Source organism: Parus major, chromosome Z, assembly GCF_001522545.3.
Source record: "Parus major isolate Abel chromosome Z, Parus_major1.1, whole genome shotgun sequence".
Classification (NCBI taxonomy): Eukaryota; Metazoa; Chordata; class Aves; order Passeriformes; family Paridae; genus Parus; species Parus major.
Window position 1 is genome coordinate 22908153 of NC_031799.1, and position 12437 is coordinate 22920589.

Consider the following 12437-nt stretch of genomic DNA (forward strand, 5'->3'; position numbering starts at 1 on the left):
ATAGGATTGGAGGAAGGGATTATTCCGTTGTGCTCCACACTTCTAGTCAAAAGCTCTCTGCAAAGCTCAAGGAGGGCTAGAGTGTGCTGTGGGTGAGTAAGCAAACCTACCTGAGACAGAAGACAAGGTTTGCAGACATGCTGCAGCAACTCCGTGTTGACTGGAACTGAATTGCTCAGGCCCGGACACCTCAGACAACTGTCTTAACCTGTACTGGGGCCAAACCAATGGCCTGCTGGTCTTAAACTTGGCAACACTGTGTCAGGTATGCTGGCACGAATCAGCACATTCCACATGTCAAACACAAAGAGGTGTTAAGGTACACCAGCCGCAGGATCAAACACAATGTTTTTGTACAACAAAGAGCAATGCATCTGAACTGCAAATGCACAGCAAGAGATCTGCACAGGAGACTCAATCATTGATGATTACAAGTGAAGTTCATGGCGTGGTATCAAAGGCAGCTGGCATCTGTCCTTGGCCATCAGCTCTAGCCACTGACCAGATAGGGAGAAGAGACAACAATTCATACCGCCAGAGAACCCCGACACAACCTCTGGCCCAGTGGAATGTAGAGGTAAATGGTCATATTCTAACCTGATTGGGAATTGTCTCCTGTGTACTTGTCCTCACGGTGACTCTTGTACAGCTGGAGATAAGAGTTAAATACATGTGTAAGAAAAAAGAATACAAAAAAACTTTAAAACAGACTCCATTCAACACTGTCCATATCCAGCATTTTCCATTCAGCTATTTAAAAAGAAATGTTTGGCAAAGACTCTTCTTCAGGAGTAATTAGATGTAGAGAAATAATATGAAAGCAAACAGATATGCCATGCAGATAATCACAGATACAAGTGCTTTCATGTACTGAATTCCTCTTTAATACCTGTGTTTACAAGAGACCTGATAGTGTTTTAAGTGCAAATTGCATATGAACCTGAAATAAATAAAATATATAAATAAAAAATATATAACAAATACTAATAAAAAATTATATATAATAAATAATAATATATAAATAATATATAATAAATAAAAAATATAATGATTTTCTTAGAACTTTTGAAGCTAATTTTGAATGGATCCTTTCATGGGTCACTGATAAACTGGACTTCAAGAAACTCAGTTATAAAAACTACTCTCCAGAAAATAAGAGATAGAGGTAGATGTCATTCATCAGACCTTTTTTTCCAAATAGTTTTTAATCATTCTCATGAATGAAGAGTTAAACACGAAATTTTAATTCTTTGTGCTTCTGAAACATCTTGGATATCTCCAACAGTAAGTATTTCAAGCTTTCTTAGAAATTAGATAGGATATTTCCATATATTAAAATTTACAGCTTTTGCTTGGTTTGCAGTAACTCAAATGAAATGTTCCTCTGCTTTTTCATTCAAAAGTACCGTCCAATTCATGACAGTTTAATACCTGCTAATCACCTCACCCCTTTCCTTTGTTATATGATAAGAATAGTCTTTTGCTGATAATAGGAAAACTGTCCAGAGATGGCAGTTCCTCAAGTTATCCCTTGAAAACTGGTGTGTGGTGTATTTAAGTATAGAGTCACAGAGAAAGACTAGAAATTATGCATTACTTTTTTTACTGCAGTCACTACAGAAGATACACCTACCCTCTTACTTCAGATGAATAATTGTCAGTGCTTGACACTGTAATTACACATTATTCAGTACACTTAATATTTAGGAGTCCATTACTGTCATATTCTGACTGGTTCCTCTGACCAAATCCATCACCTGCCTGTAGCAAAGCACTAGATTGCATGGAAGCATGAAATCCAGGGTTGCAACCTGTCAGTTAAAAGGGGAGTACAACAAGGTTGTACTTGTGTGCTCTCAGTGTCTGTATCAGTTTGTGACAGTGCATGCTGCAGGGTCCTTATGAGGATTATTCAGGAAAAAAAGGAAAGGAATTATACAAATTCTCTTTTCTGTTATTCTGCACACCTTTTGTTTTTTCCTTTCTGGTGTTGGGGGGAGACAGGTAAAAAGGGTGAAAGGAAAAGAGAAGAAAATGGAAAGGAATAAAACCCCACAAAATATAGGCATGGCTTTTTGTAATTAATTAAAAAAACAAGAAAGGGAAACCCTTTGCTCATGCTCCATATAAATCTTGTTCAGGGGAGTGTAAAAACTGACTCTTCATCCAAAAAAAATTAAAAGTTTGAACACCTCTCTTGTAACCACATAGAAACTCTCAGAGAAATAATTTCAACCAAACAAAGTAAGGTAAAGGAAATCTCATCAAATACAGTAGAATGCGACAAGGCATCAGAAATACTTGTTCTGGCCTCATCGTGGAGCTTCTCTCAAAGCCAATGGGTATATCTCTGTCTACTGCACAACTGGCAGAAACATAGGCATAGTCCTCTGAGTGCTTTACTAAAAAAATAAACCACATTTCTGTTCTGAATACTTCTCTTGCACTTCTGCAGGCATGTCCTGAAAGAGCCATGTAAGGTAAGTTATGAGAGCAGTTACACAGTTAATCTTGGGTCAATATGTTCTTGAAAGAAACAACACCTCTCTTGTAAATTTATGAATGTGAAAACTGGACTCTATCCTGCCAGGTCTCAAACTGACAATGGCAACATTAATAATTACCTAGGTTCAGAACATGGGAATAGTCACATGAAAGTCAATTCCCATTCATAAATCTTCACTGTAAGAATGCTTAATGCTCTTTTAGATTTTTTTTTTTTTTCTATGCATAAATGTAACATGCTAGATTTTTCTATGTGATAAATCTGGCACAGAAATACATAAAGGTTCCGGTGGTCTCTGATATCCCATACTGAGTTTGTTGGTACTGGCAAAAAGCATATAAAGCATTTTTTAAGGTGAAACTGTATAATGACAAAAGGATGTTTTGAAGTCAACATATTCTGTTTGAATGCTGAGATTAAGCTGATTAAAATTATGTTGGTGCAGTAAAACATTAGACATTTGCATCAAAATTTGAATTATGACAGCTTTTACTGCTCCCTAACCTAAGTAAATATTTAATTTTATTTCCTTTTATTCTTCCATAAAGATTTACTTGTGGCTTGAAAAGGAACCTGATTTTTTTAGTATAAGGAAAAGTTCTATTGCAGCAAGTATTAAGGCATGGATATTAGGAAAACTGCATTGTCCAGGATCTCCTACAGGCACGAGATATTTCTGTGACAGAAGTGAAACAGAACAATTACATAGTTCTGTCAGATACACTTTGTTTTTTTCCCCAAGGGACCTTAAATCTCCACAGACCATACTTTCTGTTAGGCTGCAGTCTTTAACCTTTGTGGCAGACTTCTGTATCTGTGGAGAACCTTTTGAAGACCATATTCCCTGGGATCACCAAATGTGTAAATCTCCCAGGTCTAATAGTGCTTAATTTGCCAGTAGCTTCTCATGAACCACTACTGAAAGGACAGGAATGGATGGTACTTTTCAGCAGTACAGGAGAATGTGAATGTCACCTCTTGCACAAATCGTGAAACAGTATTTGTTTCTTAACTTCCCATTTTCTCACTAACAAGGAGAGGTTTATGGGGCATGTGAAGTTCAAGGGCAGCCTGGGCTGCAGCAGTCATGAAATGGAGGAGTACAAGATCGTCAGGGCATTGATGAGGGTACATAGTAAACTCACTACCGTGGACCTCAGGAGAGCAGACCTGGGCCTTTTCAGGAACCTCCTTGGTGTAGAGTACCATGGAATAAAGCCCTGGAGGGAAGAGGGGCCCAAGAAACCTGGTTAATATTCAAGGATCACCTCTTCTGAGTTCAGGAGTGATACTTCACAACAAGGAGAAGTCAGACAGAAATGCCAGGAGGCCTGTTTGGATGAACAAAGAACTTGTTGAGAAACTCAAACAAAAGAAGGAGGCCTACAGATAGTGGAAGCAAGGATTGGTAGCCTGGGAGTACAGAGAATGTCTGAAGAGCCAGGGATCATGTTAGGAAAGCTAAAGCCTGATAAAATTAAATCTGGCCAGGGACATAAAGGAAAGCTTCTATAGGTACCTTGGTGAATTAAAGAAAGATTAGGGAAAATGTGGTCTCCCTCTGGAAGGAAACAAGTGATAAGGTTACCTGGGACACATAGAAGGCTAAGGTACTCTCTGACTGTTTTGCCTTGGTCTTCACTGGCAAGTGTTCCAGCTGCATACACTGCCTGAGTCACAGGAAGTAAAGGTAGGGACTGGGAAAATGAAAACCACACTCTGTAGGAGAAGATCAGGTTTGGGAGCATCCAAGGAACTTGAAGGTGCAGAAGATCACAGGACCTGATCAGCATTTGTGAGTCCTGAAGGAGTTGGTGGACGAAGTAGCTAAGCCACTGTCCGTCAGATTTCAGAAGTCATGGCAGTCCAGTGAAGTTTCCAGTGAATGGAAATGGAGAAATTTACTTAACTGTCATTTCTAAAGATTAAAAAATAAAAAGGAAAACCCAGGGAACGACAAGCCAGTCCCATCTCTGTGCCCTGCAATTCATGGAGCAGATTCCCCTGGAAACTCTGCTAAGGCAGATGGAAAATAAGGAGATAACTAGTGACAACAAGCACAGCTTCACTAAGGGCAAACCATCCCTAACATATTGGCCTCTTAAGATGGGTGGATAAGGGAATGTTATGTAACAAGACCTGTGCAAAGCATTTGATGCTTCCATGCACACCCTTGACTATAGAGTGGAGAGACCTGGATTTGACAGGTGGACCACACAGTGGATAAGGAATTGCCTGAATGGTCCTGCTCAAAGAGTTGAGGACTCCAATGGCCAGGAGTCCAGTGGAGAGGAGTGACGAGTGGTGCTCCTCAGGGGGCTGCACTGGGGCCACTATTATGTAACATCTTTGTCAGGGACACAGACAGTGGGATCAGGTGCACCATCAGCAGCTTGGCTGATGGCACCAAGCTTTGTGGTATCATGAGGGGCCCCAACATGTGGGAGGTGACTCCAGCATAAGACACGAACCTGCTGGAGCAGATCCAGAGAAGGGCCTGATCAGGAGGAGCTGTAGCACCTCTGTTACTTGAAAAGGGTGAGAAAGTTGGGGTTGTTCAGTCTGAAGAAGAGAAGGTCTGAAAGGTCTTTTAGCACCTTCCAGTACTTAAAGGGGCTTACAAGAAAATGAGAGGAAATTTTACAAGGGTGTGTAGTGATAGGACAAGGGTGAGTGGTTTTAAAATGAAAGAGGGTAGGTTTAATCTAGCTATAAGGAAGAAATTCTTTACTGTGAAGGTAATGAGATGCTGGAACAGGTTCCCCAGAGGACTTGTGGATGCCCTGTCCCTGGAAATTGAAGGCCAGGTTGGGTGGGGCTTTGAACAATTTGGCCTACTAGAAAGTGATCCTGCCTGTGACAAGGGGGTTGGAGCTAGGTGATCTTTAAGGTGCCTTTCCAGCCAAATCAATCTATGATTCTATGTTTCTTACTGCTTTAAGCAGTCCAGTCTACACGGCAAAGAAGAACAGAAGAAAAGGACTTTTTTTCTTATATTCCTACTTCTGTTTTTGACATATGGGTTCAAGTCTGTAGTATTTACTATCTTGTATTAAGAATATCACATATATATCTCCCTGTACTAGTCTTTCAGCCGTGTGTATAATATAGAAAAAAATATCAGATTATGTTTTACTTTCAAATCAACATTGAAGCAGCTATAAATGAAACAACACTTATAATGTTTAAACAGTGAATTAAAAAGAAATACATGTAACTTTATCACTGCTTTTAGTAAAAAACTGTTGCACTCTAGCCTGAGCAGTTGATTGTATATGAAACTTTGCAGCTGATACTAAGATACATGTTTCAGTTCAAAGATGAAGTCTGTTTAAAATACTATGAGTCTTAATTTTCAGTGATAGACATTCAGAGTTCTTCTAAGAATTATGAAGAGTTCTCCTTGATTTGTTACTACCTACCTCCACAAAAACTTGTGCAAAGGAGGATGGTTTCAACAGTCAAATGTTGCCACTTATGGAATTCTTTTAGCAGTAGTGATTCCAACACATTCCAATAATGTGTTAATATTCAGTATTGTTCTACTCAAGAAGGGGCAACTAGACATACTAGTGACTTTCTAAATACTTTTCCTGCCTAAGTGTCTTTACCTGCATCACAGGAAAAAGAACATAAAATTCTAAATAAAACAAGATACACAACTCCTCCTCTAAACAACATGGAAACATGTCGTATTTCTGGAGCACATGCTTGGTCTAAAATATTTTCAGCCACTTCCTATGCTTTCCACTTTCTATCTCACCCCTGGAGACCACATGCCCAAGACAGGTTTCACTCCTTTGCTCACAGAAGTCCAGACTTTACAGGACAATGTATGTGATAGGACTCAGACATTGTCAGAGGGAGGAAACCAGGACAAGATGACAGCAAACAGCTCCCCACACCACCAGGTTTGTTGCAGGAGCAGTTGGTGTGGATTTGTGTCTGGACTGCAAAGACCCAGCTCTGCCACCACTGCTGGTTTACTCGGGTCATGGCATGAGTTGCATCCTTCCACAGCACCTGTTCTGGCAGGTGTGTGAAGTCTCAGGGCCAGAATGAGGACTACACTTCATTTAAGTAAGTACCACACATTGTCAAACCTTGGGACCACTAAGCATAGGTCATTAGTTGGCATAAGTACACCAGATCAGACTGGCAGAACAGCTCTGCAGAAAAGGCCTGAACTCCCTTTGAACTGTGGTCTGTGTTGCTCCACAGTATCATGGATTCAACTGTCATATCCGTGCTCCAGAAAATGAAAGATGATCTTCCTCTCAGGGGTCCTACTCAGGGGTCCTACAAATGGAGACGAATGCATGCAAATGTTGAAGTTTTCTTGCTTGTTCCAACAGTGAAAATCTCATTGACAATACAGATCACATCTTCTTGGAAAAATTTATAAGCCAAAAAATATCAGTTCACTAAAAGCTATGAAAATTATCACATGAAAGAAACACATTACCTGTTTGTTGTTTTCATTGGTACAATGCAGTCTTTTGAGGGACACAAAGTGTCTTATTTTCCTAGCAACAGAAATAATCACTTGTTACCATATCAAATTGAAAAGAGAGAAGTGAAGTGATACATTTTCTATTTTCTAAAGGAGAGACCTCCAAGCCCTCAGGGAAGCAGATACCAAGCCCAACACCAGCAAGACAACTGGGTGATATGCACTCCTTCAGCGTTACATGAGGTTTTTGTCCCATGAGACCTGATCCTTCTGTTGGTCCAGAAATTCTCCTGCACATCTGGGGGCTGAATTTGGTAATGTGTCTGTTCTAAACTGTGAAGGTGGGAACACGTACAAGCACACACACAAACACAGGTGTTGCAGATAGCAGAGAGAAGGCCCTAAAACACAGAAACCAATTATGTTCTGGACAAGTTAGTTACCCTCCTTGTCCGACCACAGGTGTTATCTTCACATGCTGCTGGATACTGTCTCCTGATTTTCTTCTTGCGTAGTAAACTCCTTGCCATTCCTAAAGAAACACAAAAAACAGAGACAGCATCTGAGCATACATAGCTTGCAGTCAAATATTTGTTCATTCCTGCATAGACCTTATGTACTAAATGGTACATTTTATTTCATGGTTGTCTTTTTAAAAATTGTATAAAATTAATATAGTCTTAAGTATTATACAGAGAGAGAGAGAGAGCAAGCAGCAACTATTCACCCAATGGAGAGCTGTGCCTTTAGCTAACATAAGGACAGTATAATTATGTTCCTCTTGGGAGAAGGTGTTTTTTTTACAAGCAAATTTAGGTATCATTTATTTACAGAGGTGACAAACATTATTGCTAGGTGCCACCATAAAGAGCAGTGGCTGCAACACATCCAGAGGATATCCCTTGGCACCAGCAAAAATGAGCCCTGTGCCAAGCACCATTCAGCTTTGAAGTTGTCAGTTGTCATGCAACATATATACTACATTTCAGAAGTCCTTTATGTAAAGATGTCCTTCAACTAACCTCAAAGAGGATAGATCTTAAGGAGGGAACTCCCTGGCAGCAGGGTAGGATGAAGTTGGAAAATGAGTAGAAGATACCTTTGAGCAGGCAGTGCTAGCTTCTGGGCAGCCCATATATGAGGATGAGCACAGCAGAAGTGGCCTGTAGGTATTGCTAATGAACCAAAGTGAACCTATAAGCAACTCCAGTGACTCACAAAAATCAGATCATTGATGGATGTTACATGAAAGTTCAAGAACTCCCCAAAGGTCTTGAAGCGGAATGTGAGAGAGGGCAGGGTGACAGGTACTTTTGCAATCCAGGGAAGATGGGATAAGAGACTGTTGCATGAATTTGGGGAACATGTATTGCCAGGCCCATCACTGCAAGGACAGGAGTTCACAGTGCACTGCAGATATTCTAAATGTAATTATTAGGTAAACAGTTTCACAGGGTGCCAATACATTTTGGTGCTTTAAGTATGCAGTCAGTGAAGGCTCTGCTGTTTGACGGAAGTTACACATTTTGATAGAGTGATTCAGCCAAGCGAGGGACTGACTGAGGGATAAATTGTTACATTCCAACTAACAAAAGCTCCATGGGCTCTAAGCAAAACAGAAACACAGAAAACATTCTGATACTGCTGATACTGATTTTAACCCAGCAAATCAGCAATTGTTCAGTCAGATCCTAAAAGCAAAGCTAATGAAATCCGTAGTCACTTGTCTGTGGCATGGGCTGTTGTGCTTAGACATCTGAGATACAGAATTCTGGTCTTATATGTGTACTCATGAAGAACACATCTTGTGCTCTTGAACTTACAGCAATAAAAAACAAATCAGAATAGAACTCCATAGCAATTTCACATGACTTTGTTTTATTTGCTTACCTTTCCTTTTTTCATAAATGTGTTTATGTTGTCCAAAAGATCTGCAGAGTTTTTATCACTTTTAGGTAGTTCAGTGAGCTCCTTGCCAATAAGTTCTCCCTTGCAGTACCCCATCATTTGTTCAAAGGCTGGATTAACATACTGCAAAAACAAAAGTACATTAGGACAATATCAAAAAGAGCTTATTTAAAAGCTAGTAAGTTATATATGAGTAACAAAGTGTGACAAGTTATATGCCAAAGCCACAACCACACACCCCTCCAATTCAGTGTTTCTCATATAAAAATACTGTGTAATGGTGAAACATTTTATTCAAGAGGCTGAACAGAGAAGGCAGTATGTAAAATATCAGAAATAACTGAAAGAGAACTAATGCAGGTTTTACCAGAAACAACTGGTTTACTGAAAACTACCATCTAAATTAAGTTACAAAAGGAAGTCTTAAAAATTCAGCAGGCATCAGTGTGCAGCAACCAGAAATGAAGCAGTTCTTTGCACAAGGCTTTCTAAGGGGCAACAAAACTAAAATACTGATATAAAACAGGAACTACTGAGCCAAGATCTCTTTGGAGTTCCTCTTTTCAAATTCTATAAAATAGTTAACATTTTCCCCCCTACCTGAATGACATGATCTTCACTGGTTATTTCTACAGCTTCCTGACAATGGTCTAATGCTGTAAACACTGCATTACAAGCCCTGAAAGCAGCAAATGATTACACATTAGTTTTCGTGTTAGAACATTTTGTTCACTATAAATACGTGATTAAATTGTACTTATTGATAGATGAACCACAAAGTAGCAGTTGTTTTGACTAGACCATGCTGCTATCTTTATTATGACTTCTTTAGAACATTCAGCCTCAGACATCCCCGTTGTTAACGTGCTTTTACTGCAGATCACATTGTAAAAGTGCTTATAGGTACGCAGCATCTTAATAGTATGCTTGTATCTACACACATGCTCTGAACAGCAGGAACTAACAATTAGAAGCAAAAATAACACATTACTATTACATCAGAAAGTTTTGTGATCATTAAAGATTGGGAACACAAAAATCATGACAGCAGATATATACAATATAATATAAAATATATACAAAGTTTTCAATGGAGCAAATAGATTGGCACTATCAAAGAAATCGTAATACAACACAGTTGAAGGAAACAATTCAAGCCATCTCAGAGTTCTAGTCCAGAAAATATCAATTTTCATTCTTCCGAGTAATAATGCAGTGACTTAATTTCCATACACCCTGATCATTCAGGATGATCTTTGTTACCCATTTTCTTTCAGGGCTATCCTTGAACTAATGCAGGAAAACAAAAGCTTTACCTTCTTGCTACAGAATTCAAATTGCTTAAATTATGAATTACACAAGATGGCTTTAACATTAATGTAGATTAAAACTAGAGGAAAATGTATGGCATTAACATTAATATAGGCTTCTAATACTAGGGAAGAACGTGTATCTCATAGAATCATAGGATTATTTGGGTTGGAATGGACATGAAGGTCATGTAGTTCCAAGACCCTACCATGGCCCAGAAGAGAATACTAGAAGAAACAATTCAGGCATACTTGCTTTGATAAGTTGTCAGTATCTCATCTGTGATTTCATCTAAAGACAAACTAATTACCTTCTATATAACTCTTATTGCAGGGAACAAAACTGTACCATGCATAAACATTCCTGTACACAGTTATTGCCTAAAATGAATGTCTTAATTCCAGGCTGCATAGAAGGGTTTGAATTAGTACCCCTGACTAGACAAAAAAAGAAATACAAGATATTGCTACTTCTGCTTATTGTAGAAGTAACTCAAAACAAAGTAGGATACACAAAGAGATACGCAGTAACACAGATACGCAGCCATGTGGATGAAGATTTGTAGGAAAGAAGTGTTTTATACAGAAGATGACAGAAGTGTTTCTGCTCATATAATAAAAGGGGCTTGGAGTGTAATTTTATATGTGGTTTTCTAGCAATTCAAGCTGGTTCCCAAGTGTGATTTTGTGCTGTGTGAAGGAACTAATTTGTCTCAGTGGTAGATACCTGTCTGGTGCTAACAAATGTAATTACATAGACTTTGTGTAAGAAAATACACAGATATGTTTGCACTATTCAAGCCTTAGTATTTTCATTTGATCTGACAAGGAACCCAGCAAAATTACAAGTTTAAATGGCCCATATCCCCTTTAATTAGCACAAAATTAGCACACAGATGTCCAACCAAGTTTCAAACCAGAACCAGCTATGTGGAAAGGCGGAGTCTGTGCTAGGCATGGAAAGCCACTTCTGACCACTGACATGAGCTCATCTACAGCTCTCTGGGGCTGGTGCTACTTTTTCATCACATTTCTCCTGTGTCTGAAAGTGTGACATATGCTGAGTTCAATTCTCTCAACTAACTTTCTGCATTCTCTTCCCTTTTGCTTTTACAAAGCTGTCTAGAAGACCTGCAAGTCAGCAACAAGCAGCACAGACATGCAGTGCAGCACTCTTTCCCCCAGTTAATTAAACCACACAAATGAAAAAAAAAAAAAAATTATACCTGAATGCCATAACCAGTATCAGTTATGATTAGTTTTTAATGGCACTGCCTAATAAGACAGAGGTAAGGGGAAGACACTCCTGCTGAGTTTTGGAAAACACATTATTAAAATTGTATCAACAAAAATTCAATTTCCTTCACTGAAATTTTATTGTAATTGCAGTTTGCATGTATGAATATGCAATCACTCAAAATGTGAAGTCACTTTGGTATCAGTTCGCAAAGAAAATCTTAGAAAAAATCAACTTCTTAAACAGGTACACTGAAACCTGTAGAGAAGTGATAGTGTATTCTGTAGGTGGAACTGGAATTAATTTATGTCACAGAGAGAACAGTCCCTTCTCTGCATTTCTTTCCTATAGTTCCCTATGGTTGCATTGCAAAAATATCTACATGCATGCAAAAGCACCTATATTAAATATAGAATTAGTCACATTAAAGAAAAAAGTGCATTTGGGAATGAATATCATTTAACTTCTCACTAACATATAAAACTGTGCTCCTGGCCTGCCAGGTCTTGGCCAAGCAAGAAATGAAAACACAGAGCTGAATAAAGATTGCATTAATTTCAAGCCTTTGAATATGAAAGCTCAGACACCAGAGATCAAGGATGACTTTGTAAAGTTTTACCATCAAGAAAATTCGCAGACCACACCTACACTGACCAAGATTTCTCAGGGTACCAGTTACTAAAGCACTGAGTTTGTCCTTTACAAAATAGAATGAGGAAATATGAAAGTGTAGTGTATCAGGTAAAATACAGATGCAAGGCGCACATATGTGTAGCTGGGAAGAAGCAGAAAGTAACATAGAGATTGATGTAAGTAACATTAGACCAAGAGATTGATGTTTGCAGATTCTCACACTTCTACATACCGTAATTTGAACTGAGATCGCACTTCCCCATGTTCTATTTGAACCAGTTCATTGTAACAAGCAGTTACGCTGGTGTTCTCCATGAATTGCTGGAAGACAAATCAAGAGTGCATGAAAATAGGCTGGAATAGTTTTAAACTGTTATTTCTCTTTATGCA

At 38.9% G+C, this 12437-nt stretch overlaps 1 protein-coding gene across 1 annotated transcript in view; it reads right to left on the reverse strand.

Moving 5' to 3' along the window:
- Positions 1 to 12437, reverse strand: part of PDE8B (phosphodiesterase 8B) — a 72180-nt gene that overhangs the window by 15719 nt on the left and 44024 nt on the right. The window contains exons 6-11 of the mRNA XM_015652975.2: positions 12280 to 12368; positions 9468 to 9546; positions 8850 to 8990; positions 7403 to 7491; positions 6972 to 7032; positions 598 to 649 (exon numbers count right to left, since the gene is read on the reverse strand). Of these exons, the coding sequence (XP_015508461.1) occupies positions 598 to 649; positions 6972 to 7032; positions 7403 to 7491; positions 8850 to 8990; positions 9468 to 9546; positions 12280 to 12368 (511 nt within the window). The remainder of the gene's footprint in view (positions 1 to 597; positions 650 to 6971; positions 7033 to 7402; positions 7492 to 8849; positions 8991 to 9467; positions 9547 to 12279; positions 12369 to 12437) is intronic.